Source organism: Pteronotus mesoamericanus, unplaced genomic scaffold (genome assembly GCF_021234165.1).
Source record: "Pteronotus mesoamericanus isolate MK-2021 breed Mesoamerican mustached bat unplaced genomic scaffold, CSHL_Meso_final contig_68, whole genome shotgun sequence".
Lineage (NCBI taxonomy): Eukaryota > Metazoa > Chordata > Mammalia > Chiroptera > Mormoopidae > Pteronotus > Pteronotus mesoamericanus.
The window spans coordinates 29,163,742-29,187,560 of record NW_026555234.1 but is presented as its reverse complement, the minus strand read 5'-3'; the positions used below and the strand labels follow the sequence as shown (position 1 = coordinate 29,187,560).

At 37.9% G+C, this 23,819-nt stretch overlaps 2 protein-coding genes and 1 pseudogene across 3 annotated transcripts in view; 2 read left to right on the top strand and 1 right to left on the bottom strand.

Annotated features, from left to right (window-relative positions):
• Positions 1 to 23,819, bottom strand: part of GABRB1 (gamma-aminobutyric acid type A receptor subunit beta1) — a 340,668-nt gene that overhangs the window by 163,754 nt on the left and 153,095 nt on the right. The gene's annotated exons all lie outside the window — the stretch shown is intronic.
• On the top strand, positions 3,047 to 3,545 carry LOC129077613 (peptidyl-prolyl cis-trans isomerase A-like; annotated as a pseudogene).
• On the top strand, positions 13,480 to 19,189 carry LOC129077612 (histone-binding protein RBBP4-like). The gene is given in 3 exon segments (XM_054582136.1): positions 13,480 to 14,212; positions 14,215 to 14,636; positions 18,897 to 19,189. Coding segments are annotated over 3 exon segments (1,278 nt in total). The 5' UTR covers positions 13,480 to 13,539; the 3' UTR covers positions 19,080 to 19,189.

Genomic DNA, 23,819 nt, shown 5'->3' with positions numbered 1-23,819 from the left:
AAAATATTGTTGAATGGTAAAGATACCACCGAACAAATCAGTGAAATTATTTATCTCTCCCAAATATTAATATTTAGCAAAACTTCCTTAAGGAATTTGGTTTAGCACTACATAAAAGATATTTTCTTCTCTCCCATTACTTTTTCTTTATTTAATGATTGCAGAAACTCAAAGAGTAAAGAGGGAATGGGGGATAAAGTAAAATGCTAGCCTCTGTTCTAGATAGTAACTGGAATTGGAAAAACTTCAAGAGGCTGTAATACCAAAATGTAAGAGCATGACCTTCAGAACCTCTTTATACAACATTTTATAGAATTTCAGAAGATATTTCAGAACATACATTCACATAAACCTTAAACTAGATTGCTTTTAAAATTTGAAGTGAAATTAAGATATGCTGAACAGTTTGCTTTGGACAAAATCAATTTAAAGAAAAAAGTCAAGGAAAAATTGAATACTTTGACATCAAAGATGTCCCATCATTCTTATAGCCAACATGTTTTAGGAGAGGGACATAAACCAAATCTCAACATGTGATTTAATCATAGTTCCTTTGAGCTGAATGTATCCTACAAAATGGAGAAATACACAATGCTTATCTTCTCTGCCACATTTTTCTCTCCATCCCGTTATAATCCTGGTACCTTCTTTCTATAGAAACAATTCCCATGAAATAATCTGGTATCAGTCAGTATAAATTTGCACTAACTCTCTCAGGAGTATTTGCATGTTAAGCCTTGGAATTAAAAGTAGAGTTTATTACAACAGGGATTTCATACACCAGCGACCTGATAAGACTGCATTTGTGTGCCTATGTGTGTGTACACATTTGTATCTGTGTGCATGTGGCACGATGAGGGAAGAAAAAACAGGGAAGCTATCTCTGAAACCCACTAGTTACTCATTTTCTTCAATTATGTGTGAGGCTCTTTGTTGACCTATCAACGGATGAAAGCCCGAGATGAGCCAAGGGAGTTGTGTTTGATTAGATGAGCAGTTTTTTTGATGTGTATGCTTGGGGATTTCTCATGGGAGGAGAGTGAGAACAAGAATTAACTTTCAAGATTCCTTCTAATCAGAGTAAAATTACCCAAGCAACAATATTTGACCTGTGGTCTAAGCATCACTGTGATTTAGTAGCCGTGGAAATGTTAAAACATTTGTCCAATTAGTGCTGTTTGTCACCATATCCCCTGCCTGTGGCTGTAATTTTGAAAAATGACAACATGCAGCCAGTTGTGAGCAGACACCGGGCTACATGTGCACCTCATGTAACCACAAGTCTCAGGCCCAATGTGTTAGCATGCTAATTATGTAAGCACCCAGTTCGGATAATTTAATCACACCATAAAGAGGACCACAGTGATTTACCACTTAAAGTCAAATGCATCTGCTGCCTTTAAATCTCTAGGCCAGATTCAATTTTCTCTTTCTCTCAGCACCTCTTACAACTATAGTTTCAGAGGAGGAGAGTGCAAAGTGCAGAGAAATTACTGAGCTGGTTTTAACCCAGCTGGTTTATTTTTTATTCTCCAGAATTGCCTAAGGTCCTCTGAGGTCCTTGATTTAATTTTCTCAACCCCAGAAGGAGCAAATGGAAAAGGCTCAGAGCAGCATGGGAGTTGTTCCAGGAGCAGTGCCATGAGCATACATTTGTCCTGCTCAGGAGTGAGGTTTCGCCTCCACCTACGCTCTGAGGGGGCAGCTGTGATGTCTCGATGGGATGAAAGAAAAATCAATATTCATGGCAATCTGGTGTTGTGCCCATGGGACCATGGGAGGAAAATACGCTATGTGCCATCAGTGTGTCACAAATGAAGGTTGCTACCAGCAACCAGGGCACCTCTGTGTTCAAATGGTTCCTGACAGGAAAGGAGCGATGGTAGTAACAGCAGAAACAGATATTCCCACTTCTTTATGTTTCTCTTTTTTCACTTGCTTCAAAAACTCCTCCTCATTCTTCTGCCCCTACCCCATCATCGCTCGTGTGATATTTCTGGGTATTCAGCAAAAAAGTGGAATAGGGGCTGAAGAAACTCAGATATTGACTGAAATAATAAAAATGATAGACACCCCTGCTGGGACTTAGGGAGGGGCAGTTGGTGGTATTTGACAAGCGAAGGTGAAACAGAACAGCATTTTTACACATTGAACAACTCCTGACAAAGTGGAGGCACATGTGCCATTTCCCGTGGTGAGAGGACAGGGGGCAGATTTTTAGTCATTGGATGCCCTGGGGTGGGGCGGTGGTGGTGAGGGGAGGAGGCAGATAAAATAATTTCTCCTTAGTTAGAAGTGGTTGGGATTGTTAATTTTCTTTAATAATGTAGTTTGCCACAGGGTGAATATGGATGATATGCTTAAAAGCCAAAGGGACCAGCATTTTTCCTCAGGCAAGCCTGCTTACTGGGTGTCCACATGGGACGTGGAAGTGGAAGAGGCCTCATGTTTTTTTGTTTGAAGCCTTGCATGCCCTTATTATAGACCTGAGGCACTGTGTCCCTTTAGAGAGTGAGTGAGTGTCACAGGTGACCTGTGGAGCTGTGATATCGGGTGCTGATAAACAGAGGGCTTCTGTTCACATGGCTGGACACCCAACCAGGCAGCCAGTGTCTGCTCTTCCTTCTGTAAAAGGATGGTCGTTCAGAAGAACTAGTGTTAATACAGTACTGATGATTCCTGGGAGATTTCTAAAGTTGGACTTTTGCATTACTGGGAAAGAGTTATTTTTCACACTAGTTTAGAAGGCTGTGTAGACCTCTCCTGGGAACATAAGTGTTTGCCTCATTCAAAAAAAATGATGTCATTGAGACAGTCATGTCAAATCTGTGCTTGTTTTCCTTTCACGTGCTCTGTTCTCAGAGGGTATTCCAGTTGTTCCCTTTCTCCAAAGGAACTAGTTGACTACTAAAGGAATTTATATACTTGTGAAACCCAACATGGATTATTCACAAAGGAAAGAAGGGATCTCAAACTTATGATTCCTTATCCATACAAGATATTCAGGAGATGCTGCCGCCACCCCCTGAGTTTCCCACCCCCAACCATGGTCAACCCCAGTGTGTTTTTCCATATCACTGCATCAGCCAGCCCTCAGGCCATGTCTCCTTGGAACTGTTTGCAGACCAAGTTCCAAAGATAGCAGAAAACTTCCATGCTTTGAGCACTGGGGAGAAAGGATATGGTTATAAAGCTTCCTGCTTTCACTGAATTATTCCAGGATTTATCTGCCAGGGTGGTGACTTCAAACACCACAATGGCACAGGTGGCAAGTCCATATTATGGGGAGAAATTTGATGATGAGAATTTCATCCTGAAGCACACAGGTCCTGGCATCGTGTCCATGGCAAATGCTGGATCCAACACAAATAGTTCCCAGTTTTTCATCTGCATTGCCAAGACTGAGTGACTGAATGGCAAACATGTGGTCCTCGGCCAGGTGAAAGACGGAATGGATGCAGCGAGAGCCGTGGAACACTATGGGTTCAGGAATGGCAAGACCAGCAAGAAGATCACCATTACCTACTGACTGTGAACAACTCTAATAAATTTGACTTGTGTTTTATTTTAACCACCAGAACATTTCTTCTGTACCTAAGGGGAGCACCCTTTCACCTCTATCTGTTTGGAATGTTCTCACTGCAGTTTGTTGGGTTCCATATATCCCTTACCCCTACTAAGTCTAGATGGGTTGCAGAGTTAAATTTATGATTATGAAATAAAAACTAAACAAAAAAGATGTTCAATGAGTACTTATTAAATTAATGAAGATTAGTTTGAAGTCAACGTGGTGAGGGTGTAGAGACACGAGGCAGAGAGTTTCTTGTGGAGTCTGGGTAGTACATGTTGGATTGGGATGGGAGAACCCACAGGGGTACTCTTTTATGCCAATTAATATGAAATAGGATGAATCAGTAGATGCTTATATTCTTCAAAAGACAGGAATAGGAAGAAGGGAAACTATTACATGCCACTGAAAATAAGCACATGTGCTATATGGGATTGGTGTTGTTCCTCTTTAATCCTTTATATATAGATAACTTTAAAATAATTTTTATTATTAATTTATTTCATACATTTTAAAGAACTTATAATAAATTTGTACATTTTAAAAGTAGTAATAAAACACATGTGTCCCTATGACCTAGCTTGAAAAACAGCATGTTTTCAGTATGACTGAACCCACCGTATGAAAACACTGGTATTTCCACTGCCTTTTACTAAGAGGTAACCACAGACAATCTTTCAGTTAAGGGATGACACTCCAACCAACTGAGCCATACCTACCAAGTCCAATCCTCTTTTCCTTATCTAGTTTACACACATTCCCTTTCTTCTAGATGACTATTCTTTATCATTCTTTCAACATCAAACATTTCTCTCCACTTCTTCCTCTCAGCTGTTGACTTACCTTCCTACTGGCCTATAAAATGGAAACCATTATAAAAGAATTTTCACACAGTCCTAGACCACATATACCACCCAACTTCTTTTGTTCCATAGACTTTATCTTATCTCCTAACTGCAGATGAGCTATATGTGTCTGCTATCCGAGACCACAACTTGCACCTGTGTGGTAGAGCCCAGTGTCTCACCTAAAACAAGGACCCTACTGTCTTCTTTCTCCTGCATCATTTGCTTTTCTTTCAGTTCTGGATTTTGCCATCTGCAAATAAACACACTTACAGCTACCATCAATGTTTCCTTTTTCTATATTTCTCCTGAGCACTTATTTCTATGCAATATACACAATATTTTTAACTATTAAAATCCTATTTAAACCATAACCATTCCAACAGAATACAAGTTCCACAAATAGAGGGATATTTTCAATTTCTTTTGGATACTGCTTTATCCTCAGCAAAACAGTGCCTACTCCATAATGTGCTCAGTAAACTTCCTGAATGAATAGGTAAAAAGTATGATTCAAATAGTGCTTTTTATGAACTGACCACATGCACAATTATTTGCAGAACTTTTCTCATATATTGATATTATAAGGTAGGATATAAATCCCAACTTTTCAAATCAGTAAACTTGGGCTACAGTAAAGAAAATTAATTTGCTTTTCCAAGATTATGGCCAAGCTGGAATTCACATTCAGCAACTACTCTAAAGCAATATTCTCACCTACTAAGCTTCAGATAATGATCCACATTCCTCATTATTTTTGACATCACTATGTTTCATTAATCAAAATTTATAACAAATATACCACTGTCTAATTATGAGTACCTTATTTTCTTTCTGTCACTCTCATTCCTCTTAGAATGAGAAATCTTGGTAATAAGTTCTTTGATTCTTTCTCATAACAATGATTTTTATCTATATTAGTTTTTATTGTTTCTGTAACAAAATACCAAAAAGTTGGTGGCTTAAAACAATACAAATTTATTGCATTGCAATTCTGGGTCAGAAGTCTGAAATTTGGTCTTATGGAGCTAAAGTCAAAGTGTTGTTAGGTCTGTGTTTCTTCTCAAGATTCTAAAGGAGAATTGATTTCCTTGTCTTTTTCAGCTTCTGGAGGGTACCCACATTCTATGGCTAATAACCATCTTCTATTCTAAAAGCTAGCAATGGCTTGCTGAGACTCTCTCGTGCTCTATCACTTTGACTCTGATCTTCATCCCTCCCTCTTATAAGAACCCTTGTGATTAGAACTGGGTCCATTGAACAATCCAGGATAATGTACCCACTTCAATATTGTTAACTTAATCACATCTACAAATTTCTTTTACATGTAAGGTAACATAGTCACAGGTTCTGAGAATGAGAAATGGCTTCTTTTGGGGGGAAATTATTCAGCATACCAGCAGAAACACTACCTGCAATATTGGGCCTCTCTCGGGGTCCAAAAGAGTGGGGGAAGAACTCTTGTCCACTATTCTTTCTGTACGCATCTATTCCCTTGTTTGCATGTACACAGAGCCCTCAGCGCTTTACCTGGTCTGCCCTTGAGATGACATCCAAAAGTCTAGGCTGGATCAATCCCAGATCTCTCTGGTGCTTCCACCATAAGCATGAAATGACCAGAGTAAGAAACTGGTGAAGACCTAGGCCCCAATAGATAGAGTCTGAACACTTCTGAAAGTCTTTGAAGAGGAGTTATTAGAAAAGCTGACTATTCATCTTGGCCTGTGAACATTCACTTATATTTCATATACAAGTTGTTCAGTCTGACAAATAATCTACTCTCTACTCAAGAATTACTTGTCAGGAGAATATTTGAGAATTAATTGTATCATGGATCCATAGCCCTTGCTTCCCAAGTTTATGTTCGAGTGTGTGTGTTGGAGGGGATCTCTTAGGATACAATATTTGGTAAATAAATGACCATTAATGCCATTGATTTTATTCTAAAAGCCTTAAAATGCTCACTACTATTATATATGTTTTGAGTTCTCCACAAAACTATGAATGTTGCCCTGGCTGGTGTGGCTCAGTAGATTGAGTGCTGGCCTGCAAACCAAAGGGTTGCCAGTTCAATTCCCAGTCTAGGGCACAAGCCTGGGTTGTGGGCCAGGCTCCCAGTAGGGGGGCGTGGGAGAAGCAACCACACATTGATGTTTCTCTCCATCTCTTTCTCCCTCCCTTCCCCTCTCTAAAAATAAATAAATAAAATCTTTAAAAAAACCACTATAAATGTCTATCATGATCTGCCTTTACTTTCATTATTCACTTTATACCAAAAAAACATTATTACATTGGGGATCCAGAGAAGGGGTGAATCATTGGTGGCCTTAGGCACATTACTTAAACTGCTTAAGTCTTAATTTCTCAATAATAAAAATTTAAAAAATCATGTTTCTTCCCCCTTTGCTAAGAGAATTAATTAAAATAATTCAGTAGTCTTCAAGATAGTGCCTGAACCTAGTCAGTTCTTAATGCTAGTATTGTTGGCAAAAATAAATAAATGGATGAATGTATGAATAAATGCATAAATAAATACTGTATTGTATTTGGAGGCATGAGTCTTTGTGTATATGAAGTTCTATCAGAATTTTAATCCTTACAAACATTTAGACAGTTTTAATTCTTGAGCATAAGGTGGTGGGACTATTTTAAAACTAGCAATCATAATTTGGGATGTTGATTTATGTAGGCAGGGCACAATCACCACCCACCTCAGCCACCTCTGCCTACATAATGTCAAGAGGCAGATTCACTGGGAAATTAATGGAACTTTGATTTCAAGGCCTCTCATTTTCACTGAACCCTTTATAAGACCCTAGAAGAAGTCTCGCAGACATGCATTAAATTGTATAACTTTTGGGCTCCTAAAGTCTAGATAGGCCTCTGCCCTAGTCCCAAGTCACTCCTTAGTATATGGCCGTGGTTATTTAAGGCACTCACATCTCACATCCTTTACATACTTACTGCACCACATCTTAAAGAATCATGGCCCACTTCTCACTGACACCAAATCTCCTCTCTTTAGAGTACATTCATTGAGGCCTGCAGTTACTCTTGGAAAGGCTTTCACTGAAAAGGGCTTCAATAAAGTATCTTATTAAGATGTTTAAGAATACTCTTCTATTTAGTAACTTTTGTACATGGGCGTGTCGGTTAGAATAACACCCACCTGATGACTCACCATGGGCAAAATAGTATTTGTCATAAGAACACAGAACTCGCAGTGTATTATTAAAATAAATCAAGCAAAATAATATTTGAAAATAATAAAACAGTTCTGGAATGAAGAGAAGAGATAAAATAACCTCAAACGATATCTTTATGTGTTTTCACTCATTTTTAATAACAGAAATGGCAGATAGAAAAGGCAAAACAAGAAGATTGGCAGAAACAACTACTTATTATAAATAGAGTTTAGCCATTGAAAAAATGCAAGATGGTTAAAAAAGTATGTGTATTATTGTGTGATCCTTAGGCTGATTCAAGATATACATTCTATATTTGGAGTACATGGCTCTGGCTGTTTTCTGATTCCAGGCAAAGAGATCATCTGACAAAATGATGTCAATTCTATTCCACATTGTTGAACTTATGTCCTGGTTTACACGAGTTTTGCAAGACATAAAAACAGTATATTAATGATGTTGAGATGAGAGTGCTGGAATCAAAGCATAAGCCATTTTATAGTTAATAAAACTGGTGAAAATTTAAAGAGAAGCAGAATGTAGTTCAACGTTGTCGTTTTCAGAATAATAATCTGTTGTCTCTTATTCTTGAATATTGTGTCTGAAATAATGCATTTTGCATGGAATTTAGATGATAAAAAGAAGCTGCTGATCTTTTCTTGGTCATAAAAATGGCACTGAGATATCAATCACATTTTGTATAATCTTGCTTTATCACTGTCAAGTGACGAAGATTCTAAATCTCTAATGAAGAATTATAAAATGGGGTGCTGGTTTAATTTAAATCCACTATACAAAGTGTATATGTGTACACTTTATCCCATTTCTGCAGCATCTCCCTTGCACAAAATTATATTGATAAAGTAGGTTTAGACTCAATGTTTTTTTCCAATGTTAATTATTTCATTATGAAAAAAACTTTGATTAATTGATTTTTAAACAGGCAAGGAAGACTTAGTTCAAGACTTTTGCAACAGAAGAGGCAGATTGAACACAACTCCATTGGAACAAAAGGTAAAAGACTTTTTAAAGCCATGGAGTGTTAGTAGAAAAATACTAGCAACTTTATTAGTAATATTGCTTAATGGGATTGGGTCATCTGTTTGCTAATTGGTACTTGTGGAGGTTAGGATCTTACCCTCCCATAGAGACGAGGAGATGGGGCCCTTGTCTTTCTCGATGATTATATGTCAAAGGAATGGCTTCCAGGTCCTTGAGGAAGACATTTTTTGGGGGACAGAATTGGGTAACACTCTCAATGAAAGGTCATTTATGCAGAATCTATTACTTTCCAAACATTTTAGATATATGTTTTAATTGTCCTCCAAAACTAAGAGGCACTTGATGTTAACCCTTTTTACAAATGAGAAAGTTGAGCCTTAGAGGGATTAAGTAAATTGTCTGAGCTCACGGATTGCACGAAACCCAGCTCTGAGTCCCAAGTTATTCACCATAAAATGGATAATACCACAGATCTCACAGAGCTGTGAGGAGGATTGAAAACATGTGTTTGCCTGTAGAGGGCCAGTTCCATGTAGATCACATGTCTGCACAGGTGGAGAGCCATGTGGGCTCTGGAGCCTGAGCACTTGGTTTGAATTTCTCTACTTATTAGACGTGTAAAGTTGAAGTTATTTACCTGTTTTACATCTCAGTTTTCTCCTCTATTACAATGGGGATCAAAACAGTATACCTTACTATTGTTACAAGGATTAAATGAGTCGATACATGTAAGTCACTTAGAACTTTGCCTTAGGGCTCCATTCCATAAAGCTTAGCTATAATTATTATTGATGTGGTCTCTTGACAACTGAACACATTAATTTTACATTCTTCAACCTTGATTTTAAAAAATTTTACAATAAATATATTGCAGAATCTACCATTTGTGGGGCTACAGTGTATAGTCGGAGAATATAATCTTTTTTCCAAGGTGCCCACCATGTGGAGGGAGAAACATAGCACATTTAATTATAAATGAGTAATTCAAAACTGCTATCTATATATTTTTAAAAATGATTTGTTATCTCAAGATAAAATCTGTTCTGCTTTATTTTTAAAATTTTTCAAAATTTATTTTAATCCAGAAGCCACTTTAAATCCTTATGGAATTTGGCAGTATGAACATCTTAAACAATCAATGATGTAATGAAGAAAAAAAATATATATAATGGCTAGAAATTGAATTACAGACTGGAATGTATTTTTGAAATATTTTCTTTAAAAAAATGTTTTATTCTGTTCAAACTTGAGTCAAACTGAATTGCTTTTTCTTTTTTTTCCCACAGAATAATATATTCGCTTTGCTAGGAAATCATGTGATTCAAGAGCCTTCAAGAATGGTTGCAGTGGCTCTCAAAAGCTTATGCAGAGGGACAGTCATCAGCACAGGTGCTACCCTCCTTCCTGAAGACACATTGTGGTTGTCATACCATTTGCCATCAGGCTGGTATAGAAGTAGGCATTAAAGACACAGTGACCCAGTGTCTCTTTTTCAAGAACCTCTTGCAAGCATGCAGCTACATCTTACCCTGATTCTGGGGCGATAACCCTTGAGACTTAAAAAAATAAAAAGAAAAGAAAAAAAAATTCAAGGATGACAACAACAAAAAGAAAATGTGAATTATAGTTTGGTAATATTATAGGTTTAGTAAATAATTTAGGTGCTTCAAAGCCTTTAAATGACTACCTGTTATAATTTTTCATTTTTTTCAGTATGTGAATCAGCATTTTCTCTCTGTGATTGGGAGTCTCCTTGCATCATTTGCTTGGGTTTTTACTTAAATAATTGAAATTCAGTTTTGTTATTTATTTGGCAGTTTTAACTCTTTTGTCTGATGCATTTTTAGCTTCTCACATGCTGTGGACCATTTCTCTTTTCTTCAGAGAAACATTTAAATGTGCAAGCTTCTAAAAGTAATCCTCCTACTGCCCTGCTTCCTGGTTCTTTCCTCATAATTACTTTCCTGTCACGGCCAATCTTCTGAAAAAGCATGTAAATTAAATTAATTTCCATTAAAGTAGCCTTTCACTTCCACCACCTTACTGAACACACTCTTATCTTGCGTTGACATATCTTTTTAAATCTTTTCAATGCGTTTGTGCTAACAATTTACTAATTATCAAAAACACTGGTGCTTCCTTAGTCTCATCCTGCTCGGCTTTCATTTATGTATCTAACAAATGTTTGTGAACTCTGTTCCATGAGTCATGCATTTCACAGATGACTGAGGGTGACTGAAACTGGTGAATAAGGAAGGAGAGAGTTCCTGCACTTACGAATATTATGGGATAGTTTGGGGGCGAAATAAAGCTTTGAGATCTCTTTTACGTAAGATGGTCACTTCTGGTGGGGGTGACATTTGATCACAAAACTGAAAGATGGGAAGAAATTTGCCAGGTGATTTGGGGAAAGAAAATCCTAGAAAAGTGATGGAAAAGAGCCTTGAGGTACTGAAGAGCTAGGCATTCTGCAGTAACTGCAAGGAAAAAAAAAAAACTTGTGGGGCTGTCTTCTTTGTCCTTGTTAAATCCTGTAAACATTGGTTTAGGGACTTAGCTCTCTAATGGTTCTCTGACTCTCAGATCGCTTTTTCTTTCATTCTCCCACTTGTCTTCCATGTGGACATTTTCATTCCAGGTGAGGAGAAGAATCAAAAGTGGACCATAATTTCTTGGCTAGGAGTTTGATGCCTCAAAAAGACCAGAATTTTGTTTTTTAAAAAAATCTGAAAATTCAAGGAATAAAATGAACAGTGTCAGGCCAGGGAAAAATCCCATGTCCCGGTAGACCTTGGCCCTGTACTCTCAGAGCCTACAGTCAAATATCTGTCACTGTCATTGGCCCAGACTGAGTTATCTGTGCTCACAGCCCAGTGCAATGGTTTAGAAACATAGTGGTTTAGTACTTACAGTTAAAATGTGGTCCTGGAGTCTCAGGTGCTACCTTAGACACATAGCACTACTAACTCAGAATATGGACTTTTACAAGATCCCTAGGTGATTCACACACACAAACTAAACCCACAGAAAAGGTAACAGATGGTGATGCCAGAGGTGGGGCATGAGGGTGCAGACAGTGGATAAAGGTGGCCAAATGGTGAAAACTTCCAGTCATAAAGTCAGTAAGTACTAAGGATGTAATTAATGTACAGCACGGTCACTGTGGCTAACCACACTGTACTGTATATTTGAAAATTGCTAAGAGAGTAGATCTTAAAAGTTCTCATCCCAAGGAAAAACAAACTGTAACTAGTGAGATAGTGGAAGTTAACTAAACTTATCATGGTTATTGCTTTGGAATATATTTTGCAAATCATTATGTTGTATACCTTAAACTAATACAATGTTATATGTCAATTGTATCTCAATAAAACTTGAAAAAACTAAACTTTGAGAACTAGGGAGATTGGGAATCAGACTAGCTGGGATTTAAATCCTTGGTCTCATTTCTTATTACCTTTGTAGCCTTGCCCAGCCTAATCTCTCAGAATTTTCATTCTATATCCCTTCTCATTTGTTCTCAAAAGAATATATTCACTGTGTTCTGAAGTTGGGAGATTTAAAAGCCTTTGAAAATGGTCGTGATAGCTTTCAAAAGTACACATGGAAGAAAAGTGCTTACAATGATCAGGCATTTTGAAGATTAAAAAACAATATGTCAAAAACTATTAGCAGATATTATATCTTGGTTTTATAGCATTGCACAATACATGGCAGGTAAGCTTCTCTTGTTTGCCAAATCCATTAAAAATTCACCATCAATTGAATTAATTTGGATAGAGTTGAATAGGGTTAGCAGGGAATGTGTGGGCAGTACTTACTACCTTAGCTTTTGAGTAAGCTGCTGGAAGGCGTACCACATGACACATTCAATTATTTTCATAACTCCATTTCCCCAAAGATGGCCTCAGCTGCCTTTCCAGAGAACTGCTGTCAGGCATCGTTCTCACTGAACCTAGTAAAGGTAATATATTAAATAGGAACTCAAAGTGACCTCTATAATTGAACTATTTGTTCTGGCTTTGTCTTGCTAAGGAGAGAAAGCAGACCAAGATGGACTGAAGTGTTTTCCCCATGTTTGGGGAAGCTGAGTTATGGAAATAATTGAATATGTCATATGTACCCCTTCTCGCAGCTTACTCAACAGCTAAGGTAGTAAGTGCTGCCTACACATCTGCTGCTGTTCAACTCCACCCATATTAGTTCAATTGATGATGAATTTCTAATGAATTTAGCAAACAAGAGAAACTTACCTATCATGTATTGTGAACTTACAATAAACCAATATACAATAAGTGCTAATAGCTTTTGACATATTATCTTTTAAATTTTTCCAATGCTGTTATCTTGCATCATGAGCTCCAGCATAGCCACTTCTTACCAAAGATGGGCCAGTGGGCACCAGTGGAAGGCTTAAGCCCGTCTCCATCGTTGTGTTACAGTGTTGTATAACAGTGCTTGGAATCTCACTGCATTAATAAAACAACACAGCAGTCTGATTCAAGTAAAAAATTATTTATTGAATTCCTACAGTTCTAGGAACTCTGCTCGGTCCTGGGGAAAAAAAGGTGAATACGACCAGCTACTCTTCCTTTAGGAACTCATAATCTAGGGTAGTACAACATGCAGACTCTGTGATTTTGGGGAGACAGATGCTTAGCTCCTTAACAAAACTCCTGTTTTGAAATACAAGTCAGCTACTAAAAATTCACCACGGCCTCGGCCTTCCTGTACTACATCATGCACATTGTTCTCCAAAAATGCCTTGTTAAAAAACAATTCTGAGATAGCCATGAACTCATTTTCTAAAGTTGGATTGTTCATCACTGCCATAACACTATATATATAAGGACAGTACTGGCGGAGAGTGAGTGCCCGTAGTCTCCCCGCCCCTCCCGCAACGATAGACCTCGGGATATCCCTGGCTTGCCTGCCCGCCATGGCCGACAAGGTAGCAGCCTTTGATGACGCAGTAGAAGAACGTGTGATCAACGAAGAGTACAAAATATGGAAAATGAACACCCCTTTTCTTTATGATTTGGTGATGACCCATAGCCTGGAGTGGCCCAGCTTAACTGCACAGTGCCTTCCGGATGTAACCAGACCAGATGGGAAAGATTTCAGCATTCATCAACTTGTCCTGGGGACACATACTTCGGATGAACAAAACCACCTTGGGATAGTGAGTGTGCAGCTCCCTTATGATGATGCTCAGTTCAAGGTTTCACACTACAGCAGTGAGAAAGAAGAATTTGGAGGCTTTAGCTCTGTTAGTGGAAAAATTGAAATAGAAATCAAGATCAACCATGAAGGAGAAGTGAACAGGGCACATTATATGCTGCAGAACCCTTGCATCATTGCAACAAAGACTCCATCCAGTGATGTTCTTGTTTTTGACTATACAAAACATCCTTCTAAATCAGATCCTTGTGGAAAGTGCAACCCAGACTTGTGTCTCTGTGGACATCAGAAGGAAGGCTATGGGCTTTCTTGGAACCCAAACCTCAGTGGGCACTTACTTAGTGCTTCAGATGACCATACCATCTGCCTATGGGACATCAGTGCTGCTCCAAAGGAAGGAAAAGTTGTGGATGCGAAGACCATCTTTACAGGGATACAGCAGTAGTGGAAGATGTCTCCTGGCATCTGCTTTATAAGTCTCTATGTGGATCAGTTGCTGATAATCAGAAACTTATGATCTGGGATACTCATTCAAACAATACTTCCAAACCAAGCCACTCAGTTGATGCTCACACTGCTGAAGTGAACTGCTTTTCTTTCAATCTTTATAGTGAGTTCATTCTTGTCACAAGATCAGCCAATAAGACTGTTGCCTTGTGGGATCTGAGAAATCTGAAACTTAAATTGTATTCCTTTGAATCACATAAGGATTAAATATTCCAGGTTCAGTGGTCACCTCACAATGAGACTATTTTGGCTTCCAGTGGTACTGATCGCAGACTGAATGTCTGGGATTTGAGTAAAATTGGAGAGGAACGATCCCCAGAAGATGCAGAAGATGGGCCACTGGAGCTGGTTTTTTTTTTTTTATGATTATGGCAATTCTCATTTTCTATTAAAGATAATGACTCCACTCATGGGTACATTTTATAAAGCATCATCACAATAATGTGTCCACATAATACTGAAAAAGTATAATATATTTCTATTTAGAATATGTTGACATAGCACAAAAATTACATCTTAGAACTCTGATATCTGTTTGAAATTAGCCCTCACACACAACATGCACATTATCCTATATTAACTCAATATCTACAGTAAATTTTCTTTTTTTTAAAAATTAATTTATTTACTTTTTAAATACATTTGTCTCTGCCTTCCCCCCACCTCTTTCCCTTGCCCCCTCCCACCTTCCCTCCCTCAGCTCTTCCCCTTTGGTTTTGTCCATGAGTCCTTGCTATATGTTCCTTGACTCTCCCCTTCCCTTCCCTTTCCCTGCCCTCCCCGCCTTCCCTCTTGTCTCTGTTGATTTCTTTTCATTTCAGTGTTGCTGGTCGTATTTTCCTTGCTTCTTTGCATTGTTGGTTAGGTTCCACTTATAGGTGAGATCATATGGTATTTGTCTTTCGTCCCCTGGCTTATTTCGCTTAGCATGATGCTCTCCAGTTCCATCCATGCTGTCGTGAAGTTTAGTTCTTTTTTTCTTTCTGCTGCGTAGTATTCCCTTGTGTATATGTACCATCATTTTTGATCCAGTCATCTACTGATGGGCATTTAGGTTGCTTCCAACACTTGGCTATTGTAAATTGTGCTGCTATGAACATTGGGGTGCATAGGTTCTTCTGTATTGGCGTTTTGGTGTTCTCAGGGTATAGTCCCAGCAGGGGAATCGCTGGATCAAAAGGCAGTTCCATTTTCAGCTTTCTGAGGAAATTCCACACTGCTTTCCATAGTGGCTGCACCAGTCTGCATTCCCACCAACAGTGGACTAGGGTTCCCTTTTCTCCACAGCCTCGCCAGCACCTGTTGGTTGTGGATCTGTTTCTGATGGCCATTCTGACCGGTGTGAGGTGGTACCTCATGGTGGTTTTGATCTGCATTTCTCTGATGGCTAGTGATGCAGAGCATCCTTTCAAATGCCTCTGGGTCCTCTGTATCTCCTCCTTGGAAAAGCATCTGCCCAGGTCCTTTGCCCATTTTTTGATTGGATCGTTTGTCTTCTTGGAGTAAAGTCGAGTGAGTTCTTTGTATATCTTGGAGATCAAACCTCTATCTGATGGATCATTAGCAAATATATTTTCCCAAATGGTTGGCTCCCTTTTCATTTTGCTGATGTTTTCTTTCGCGGTGCAGAAGCTTCTTATTTTGATGAGGTCCCACTTGTTTATTCTTTCCTTTATGTCCCTTGCTTTAGGAGACATATCAGTGAAAAAATTGCTGCGTGGGATATCTGAGAGTTTCCTGCCAATGTTCTCCTCTAGGACTTTGATGGTGTTGCGACTTATATTTAAGTCTTTTATCCATCTTGAGTTTATTTTTGTGTATGGTGTCAGCTGATGATCCAATTTCAATTTTTTGCATGTAGCCATCCAGCTCTCCCAACACCATTTGTTGAAGAGGCTGTTATTGCTCCATTTTATGCTTCTGCCCTCTTTGTCGAATATTAGATGTCCATAGAGACCTGGGCTTATTTCTGGGCTTTCTATTCTGTTCCACTGGTCTATGGGTCTGTTCTTGTGCCAGTACCAGATTGTTTTGAGTATAGTGGCTTTGTAGTAGAGTTTGATGTCCGGTATTGTGATCCCTCCTTTGTGTTTCTTTCTCAAAATTGCTGCGGCTATTCGAGGTCGTTTATGATTCCATATAAATTTTTGAAATGTCTGTTCTATTTCTGTGAAATACGTCATTGGTATCTTAATAGGGATTGCGTTGAATCTATAAATTGCTTTTGGTAGTATGGACATTTTAAGGATATTAATTCTTCCAATCCATGTGCACGGTATATGCTTCCATTTATTTGTGTCTTCCTTAATTTCTTTTTTCAATGTTGCATAGTTTTCTGCATACAGGTCTTTTGTGTCTTTGGTTAAATTTATCCCTAGGTACTTTCTCCTTTTTCGTGCTATATTGAATGGTATATTTTTCCTGATTTCTTCTTCTTCTATTGCATTGCTGGTGTACAGAAACGCCTTTGACTTATGAATGTTGACTTTGTATCCTGCTGTTTTGCCAAATTCACTTATTAGGTTGAGGAGTTTTTTGGTAGAGTCTACAGGGTTCTCTATGTACACTATCATGTCATCTGCAAACAATGATAGTTTTACTTCCTCCTTTCCTATTTGGATGCCTTTTATCTCTTTCTCTTGTCTGACCGCTGTGGCTAGGACTTCCAATACGATGTTGAAAAGAAGCGGTGAGAGCGGACATCCTTGTCGTGTTCCCGATCTTAGTGGGAAAGCTTTCAGTTTTTGCCCGTTGAGTATGATATTGGCTGTAGGTTTTTCATATATGGCCTTTATTACGTTGAGGAATGCCCCATTTATTCCCATTTTGCTGAGTGTTTTGATCATAAATGGGTGCTGTACCTTGTCAAATGCTTTTTCTGCATCTATCGAGATGATCATGTGATTTATCATGTTTACTGATTTGCGTGTATTGAACCATCCCTGCATCCCTGGGATGAATCCCACTTGATTGTGGTGGATAATCTTCTTAATGTATTGCTGGATGCGGTTTGCCAATATTTGGTTGAGGATTTTAGCATCTATGTTCATCAGCGAAATTGGCCTGTAGTTTTCTTTCTTTGTAGGGTCTTTATCTGGTTTTGGGATCACGTGATGCTGGCCTCATAGAAGGAGTCTGGGAGTCTTCCCTCCTCTTGGATTTTTTGGAATAGTCTGAGAAGGACAGGGGTTAGCCATTCCTTAAATGTTTTGTAAAATTCTCCTGGGAAACCGTCTGGCCCTGGGCTTTTGTGTGCTGGGAGTTTCTTGATTACTGCTTCAAATTCCCCAGCTGTTATCGGTCTGTTCAAGCTTTCTGTTTCTTCCTCCTTCAGTGTTGGAAGATTATACTTTTCTAAAAATTTGTCCATTTCATCAAGATTTTCAAATTTCTTGGCATATAATTGTTCATAATAGTTTCTGATAATCATTTGTATTTCTGTGGTATCAGTTGTTATTTCTCCTCTTTCATTTCTGATATTATTAATTTGGGTCCTCTCCCTTTTTTCTTGATGAGTCTGCTTAAAGGCTTGTCAACTTTATGAATCTTTTCAAAGAACCAGCTTCTGGATTGGTTGATCCTCTGAATTGTTCTTTTTGTCTCTATGTCATTCAGTTCTGCTCTAATCTTGACTATTTCCTTCCTTCTACTTGCTCTGGGATTTATTTGTTGTTGTTTCTCCAGTTCTTGAAGTTTGTAGTGTTAGGTCTTTTATTTGAAATGTTTCTATCTTTTTAAGGTAAGCCTGTATTGCTATGAACTTCCCTCTCAGGACCGCCTTTGCTGTGTCCCATAGGTTTTGGACAGTTGTCTGTTCATTTTCATTTGTTTCCAGAAATTTTTTGGTTTCTTCTCTTATCTCATTATTGACCCATTCATTGTTTAATAGTGTACTGTTCAGTCTCCATGAGTTTGCAAGTTTTTGAAGTTTCTCTTGGAGGTTGATTTCGAGTTTCAAGGCCTTGTGGTCTGAGAAAAAGTTTGGTATTATTTCAATTGTCCTGAATTTACTGAGGCTTGCTTTGTGTCCTATCATGTGGTCTATCTTTGAAAAACTGCCATGAGCATTTGAAAAGAATGTGTATTTTTCTTCTTTGGGATGTAAGGTTCTATATATGTCAGTTAAGTCTCTTTGATTCAGTGTGTCATTCAGCGCCACGATATGTTTATTAATGTTTTGTTTGGAAGATCTGTCCATTTTTTACAGTGGGGTGTTGAAATCCCCTACTATCAGTGTGTTGCTGTCTATATCTTTTTTGAAGTTGTCCAACAATTTCCTTATATACTTGGGGGCTCCTATATTGGGAGCATATAAGTTTACAATGTTGATGTCTTCTTGATAGATTCTTCCTTTAAGTATGATAAAGTGCCCCTCTGGGTCTCTCTTTATGGCCTTTGCTTTGAAATCTACTTTGTCTGATACAAGTATGGCAACGCCAGCCTTTTTCTCATGTCCATTTGCTTGGAATATTATTTTCCATCCCTTTACTTTCATTCTGTGTAGGTCTCTTGCTCTGAGGTGGGATCTTGTAGGCAGCATATGTGTGGGTCATGTTTTCTTATCCATTCAGCTACCCTGTGTCTTTTGATTGGGGCATTTAGATGGAGCTGTTGTTTATTCATGGCGGTCACACTGCCAAGATATCTGATTTCTGCTGGAATCCCAGTGAACCTTGGGTGATCTGTTCTGTGTCAGAAGACAATATCATGCAAGTATGGCAAATGGCAGAGAACATTTATAATGATGAAGACCTTGAAGGAAGTGTGGATCCAGAAGGACAGGGGTCTTAAATATATCTGCACTTCTTGTGATTTTAGACTCCCCTTTTTCCCTTTCAACCCTGATGTTGATTTAACACTGGTTTTGAGACCCAGACTTTGTTCAGCTATCCCTCTACAGTAGGTACCATCAACAATGCTGTTAGCCCAAACTGAGGATGTTTTCTAAATATTAACTGGGGGACTTGATTCAGCAAAACCACAGACTTACATTTAAATTTTGTTCAGGAATTTTCTAGTAACAAATATCTAAAGTAGTCACTGAAAGGGGGCTATTGTATGTGGTTATTTTATTTTTCTTCTGATGCCATATCCCCAAGTTTTTCAGACTCATTTAAATAAAGGCTAGACGTAAGGAATAGAGCCAAGTGAGATAGGTGTCTGAGCCATGAAGTATAAGTACTGCGAGATGTTGTTTTATTCAGGAATTAGGGGAGATTCAAGTCATAAATTGCTACTCTAAAATCTCCACACCTGACTTTTCCAGGATGCACATTTTCCCCTGTAGGCCAGTCTCCTCTGTTTCTTGAGTTAAGTCAAAACTACACATTTCTCTTTCCCCATATATTTTTGTTTGTTAGTGTATTTCTTGAGCTGTTTTCATATTATTTCTTTCCTTTCTGTGAAATGGTTTTGTAAAACAACTTGAGACCACCAAGTTGTAAAGATGTATGTTTTTCCCTGACAGTTTTACCACAGGTAGACTGTCAAGTTGAGAAGAATGAATTGATAGCTTGTATTTATTTTTAAAATTAAATTAATCCTGGATAAGAGTTGCCTTTTTTTTTTTAGAGGTTATTCCTTGACCACTAGTTTGATATCATCTTTTTTGGGTGACCTGTTTCACCAGCAGGCCTGTTACTCTCCATCACTAACTGTGTAAGTGCTTATAATGGAATAAATTACTTTTCTACATTAAAAAAAAAGTGTTATACCACAGGACAGTACTTACCCTCAGAGGCTTGACTCTTGCACTGTATCCATACACTGTATTCTCCATCCACTGCGAGGCTGCCCAGGTGTTTCCACTACCTCAATAGCTGTTTCCTTCTCCTGGCCTGTTCTTTCATTAACCTTTTTAGCAACACTTACAACTGAGGTCAAAATATCACTGTCATCAAAAATTTCTATGCTCCTCCTCATTTTCCTTAGAAGATCTAAGCTCCTTTTCCATTGGGTGCTATTCTATTTTGTAGATTTCCACTCCTACAATACTTTGTACATCGTACTGCAGTTACTACTTTCTCAAATTTTCTCTCCCTCTAAATGCATCTATGTGTATCAACTTTTTATCTCCAGCAACTGGTAATGCTGCTAGCACATAGTGGTGCTTCATGAAAGTTTGTTGAATGGATAATTAGAGATTAATTACATAGGGTATGTGTCTGATATAGATTAACATTCATTGTAACCCAAAAACACAATACAGGTTGAATTTTTGTGAACAAGGAAGTTACATGCAAACTTCAGCATAAAAGAAGTTTGAATACTTTTTTTGGGTACCATCAGTGATCATTAAATATGTTAATTAGTGAAGTATTATTTAATGAAGTTTATCTTGACTCAATAATACACTTTGTTTATACTTTTTAAAGACTCTTTTGGACCAGCTTTTAATATCACACACTGTAGAAGAGGTAACAGAGGGAAAGGTTTCTTGACTTCCCTTCTAAAGTATATTGGATTTCTGACAAACCAATGAACTCTAAGAGAAAAATATTTTTTGATATAAAAGAATTTTCAGAGACAACTATTGATTAGAGTCCAATAAGCACAGCATAATTTAACATAGGGCCCAAGATACAATCTTCCTTTTTGAAGGTCAATTAGATATGGGTTAAAAAAATCAACCAGAAACACACCTGGTGAATAAAATGGGTTATCAATCTACAAAAATATCATTCTATATTTACAAAGTCTGAAAAAATTATAAAGTAATACAATTAACCTCTTTGAGTGGTTTGTAAACTAATTCTGTACTGGCTTTGAAGACAAATAAATGTCAATGCCTTTTTAAAAAATTATTTAACTTGACTGGGAGAAGACACTTATTTAGATGTATATTTTGTGTTATTTTTGTTCATGAAGTCTTCTATCTCATCCATGCTTTCACCCAACAAATACTACATGAGTGCTCACTATGTGCTAACCGCAAACTAGTCACCGGGATTACAGCAGAAAACAAAACACAGTTTGTGTGCTCAGGGAACTGAACTGATAAATCTGGTATCTGGAGACAGGAATCAAAGTATAAACATGTACGCAATGTGAAAAATGGTTTAATTGCCAAGATGAAAAACAAACCAGGGGAAGAGGAGAGAGGAGGACAGAGGACTTCTGTGATTAGCTGGCATTGTGGGGTCTAGGGAAGGAGCCAGCTTTGTGGACGTCTGGAGGAAGAGGGATAGTAACAGCAGGGCCCTACGCTTGACTCAGCCTGGCACATATGAGCCAGAAGGCCTATGTGACCAGAGTGAATTGTTTGAAGGAAGGAGGTGGGAAATGTGGTGTGGGAGGTAACCTAGGTTCAGATTATGTGCTCTCTCTTTTGGATTCTTTTCTAAGTGAGGTGAAAAGTCCTAAGAGGGTTTTTAGTAGACAAGTGACATGACTTAACTTCTATTTTAAACATTACCATGGGTGCTGTGCATCTACCAGAAGTAGAGGAAGGGACTAACACTTAAAGAAGGAATCTCAGCTTGGGCGGGTCCATGGATTTCACGTGAAGCTGTACCTATGCTCATATGTGTGAGCATGCATGCACGTTATTTTCATTGAGGTTAAAGACCATTTCTTATACCAGCTTCAAAAATACCAGATATTCAGAAATATCTGTGACCCCAAAGAACTGCTATTGTAAGGGAACGAGGGCAGGCACATGCAAACAAGAAGTGGCGGTGGTTCCCGCTACAGAGGGCGTAACGCTGTAGGTGATGAAATACAGTTGGAGCCAAGATTTAATCAGGATATAACCAACTTTTTGTCCTTAATGTGGATATGCAGTGTGTTCAACTAAAGAAACATTAATTTACCAATTTTGATTTAGTTTAATTTCTTAATAATTTTGAGTAACTTGAAACAAAAATTGGATTTGGTCTCCACCTTTGCTGCCAGCAAGCTGCGTGGCCTTAACATCTCTTGACATAAACTTGCTTATCTAAAAATTGAATTTTTAGGTGGATCATATGTAACCTATGAACAAGCATGCTGTGTATATTAGATAAATTGTTTGGTATGGAAACTAAATACAGTGCTCAAAGCACTGGAATCACAGTTCCTACTTCTTCCCAGTAGCATTTCCAATATTCACTATGTGTGCACCTTTTGAAAGTGAATTTAACCACCCCCTTGCCTTTAGTTGCTCATTTAAAATAGGTATACTAGTTTACCTAAGAGGGATTTTGTGAGAATGTAATAAAATGATGCATTTTTTATAGTGTCTGACATATGGCAAGGACTCAATAAAGCCTAACATTCTATTGAATTGTTAGCAATGAGTTCATAGTTTGGAAAGCTAAACAACATTGCTAAAGGGTCTTTCTAGCAGGGGAACCTATTTTAAGTAATATAATGGAATTAATGTTGTCCTCTTTAGCTGATGATGTTATTGTTTAATGGGATACTTCTAAGTTATTTTACAATAATGGATAATTTCTGAGTTCCATGATTACTGTTTGTGTATAACTGTCAGTTTAAGGTAGGTGTGGGGATCCTTTAAAGATTCAGAAAAATAAATTGCTTACAAACATAACTAATTTCATGAGCCCTCCACAATGCATGGGCCATTTTTACTGATGTCTCCTATTCCTAGACTCTAGATTCCTTGAATTGTTAGAGTTTTTTTAAAGCAATTTTGAGATGATGCAAATGTTTTCAGAAAAGCTTCCTGCATAAATTAAAGTTTACACCAGCCCTTCCAATTTTAGCCAAATTAAAAATTACAAATAGGGACCTTTCTGTGATTTGGTGTCCATATATTTATAATTAGTATGCTTGCTAGTATGCTCAGTGCATAGTTATTGACTTTCTGACAGAAAACTGAAAGATCATTTAAACACAGTGATTAAAAGGGAGAGCTCAGAACTGACTCCCCAGGTTTGTTTACTGGTGTTTGTTTTCAAATACTCCTCTCACCAATTAGTTCCTTTGGTTTGTAAAACTGAAGGCACATTCAAGAAATGTGGATCAAAATTCCACTTGTTAAAAAGTTTTGAGAGATGTGCATAGTGTCAGTGACATATTTTGGATTAATGCACTAAGGATTTAAAATGATACTTAATAAACACTTGAGGACCTTCTGGAAAAGGCTATATATAACACAGTCATAGCCACTTTTGAAGATCATTTGATGTTTTCACTGGGTTAAGTATAGCATAGCCAAGCATGGTACTCCTGCAAGGGACATCTGAACAGAAGGACTAGGTTCCAAAGAAAGGAGCAATCTGTTGCTATTAGCTTGAAGGGATTCTGCCTCAGGACTTACCAGCTAGAATTTGCAGGACAATTTTTGATCACTGTTTCCATCCTTTGATTACTTTTTTTAAAAAATGGGATCAATAACTACCATTTATTGAACTCTTGCTATGTGTCAGATGCTCTACATACAGTGGTACATAATATAGAAATCCTGTGACATAATTGGTATCATCAGCATCTTCAGATGAAGCAGCTAAAGTGTTGGAAGACTGAGCACTCCAAAGTTTCACAGACAATGGGAAGAACTACAGCTTGAGTGCAGTTGTGTATGATTTC